General features: G+C 42.6%; 1 protein-coding gene across 1 annotated transcript in view; it reads right to left on the bottom strand.

The window, feature by feature from the left end:
• AACS (acetoacetyl-CoA synthetase) overlaps nucleotides 1-1,232 on the bottom strand; it is a gene marked incomplete at its 5' end in the record, with an annotated part of 32,928 nt that overhangs the window by 7,556 nt on the left and 24,140 nt on the right. The window contains 2 exons of the mRNA XM_010141445.1: nucleotides 260-382; nucleotides 566-630. Of these exons, the coding sequence (XP_010139747.1) occupies nucleotides 260-382; nucleotides 566-630 (188 nt within the window). The remainder of the gene's footprint in view (nucleotides 1-259; nucleotides 383-565; nucleotides 631-1,232) is intronic.

Genomic DNA, 1,232 nt, shown 5'->3' with positions numbered 1-1,232 from the left:
TGCTGAAAAAGCCAAAAGCCAAAACATCCACCATGTCAGAAACATTCCACCTAAAAGCCTTTGAGTGTACGAGCTTCATTACACCACACTGAATTATGCAGAAAATCTCTGCACTAAAAAGACAATTAATTCCAGTTTAACTATAACCAAGCCTGAACCATCCAAGCCCTAAGCTTCCCAAACACACCGCAGCGAAGCGGGAAACGCGTAGGCGACAGGCAGCATTAGGACGACTCACGGAGCATAAAGAAAGTATCACCTGAGATGGATCCCAGGAGGACGCTGCTCTTCACGTGTTTGTAGACGTACTCATAGCTTTGAGATTTGAGCGGTGACCCTGTAGACAGTATAGTGTGGAGTGTCTGGAGATTGTGTGTTTCACCTTCAAGAGGAGAAAAAACAACAAAACAGGTTAAGGTAGAATTTTTACAGGAGTTTGTGACTATTTGTCACCAGAATGCAGAATAATTACGTAAGGGACTGGGTGACAAGATGCAGGGCCAGAACCCAGAGAGGAAAGGCAGGAGGGAGGGCAGAAGGGATTCCACAGCTTTTCGAAGCTTACATGGTTTTAAATTTTTCTCCTCCAGCACAGCCAGCCACTTTGCACCTGTTCCAAGGATGGTGATCCTAGAGGAAAAAAGTTTAGATGTTTTGCATATTTAAATATGCTAAGATTCTAGTGACCCGCCACTCCCACTGCGGTAAGCAGAGGCTGCTGGTGACTCTGTAGACTGATTAGTGAAGCAATGCAGTCTCTTAAAGCTTTCTAAGCACAAGGCACATCCTTCCAAGCAAAATTAGTCAGATCACATGGCATTTCTGCAGCTTTGAAACTTTTAACTCTATCTTTAAATATTAAGCAAAGCTTTCCCATTTCATGGGAAACATTCATTTACAGAAATTACAGCTGCAGAACACTCCAAAGACATCACAAAATGTTCTAATGTTTACTTCATTAATGGGCCATAATTGCTGCTAAGCTGTTTAACATAAAACTGCTGCCTTGTTCCACTCTTACACACAGAAATTTTGCCGTTTCAGGGCTCAGTTTGAAAAAATACCTCACTCTGAAGAGAGCAGCCAGTGATTGTCTCAGATCTGTTCAGTTTCCACTGACGAAAGTCTTGTGTTGCACGTGCTTAAGTGAACATGAAATTTGTCCTAGTTACCTGAGCCATTGAATTCGGCCTTACAAGAAGTGTAGTTACAGCTCTCCAATACAACAGAAC

The sequence above is a fragment of the Buceros rhinoceros genome, unplaced genomic scaffold, assembly GCF_000710305.1.
Source record: "Buceros rhinoceros silvestris isolate BGI_N320 unplaced genomic scaffold, ASM71030v1 scaffold7598, whole genome shotgun sequence".
NCBI classification, from domain to species: Eukaryota; Metazoa; Chordata; class Aves; order Bucerotiformes; family Bucerotidae; genus Buceros; species Buceros rhinoceros.
Note: the sequence above shows the minus strand (reverse complement) of the source record. Positions and strands in the feature narration are given on the sequence as shown.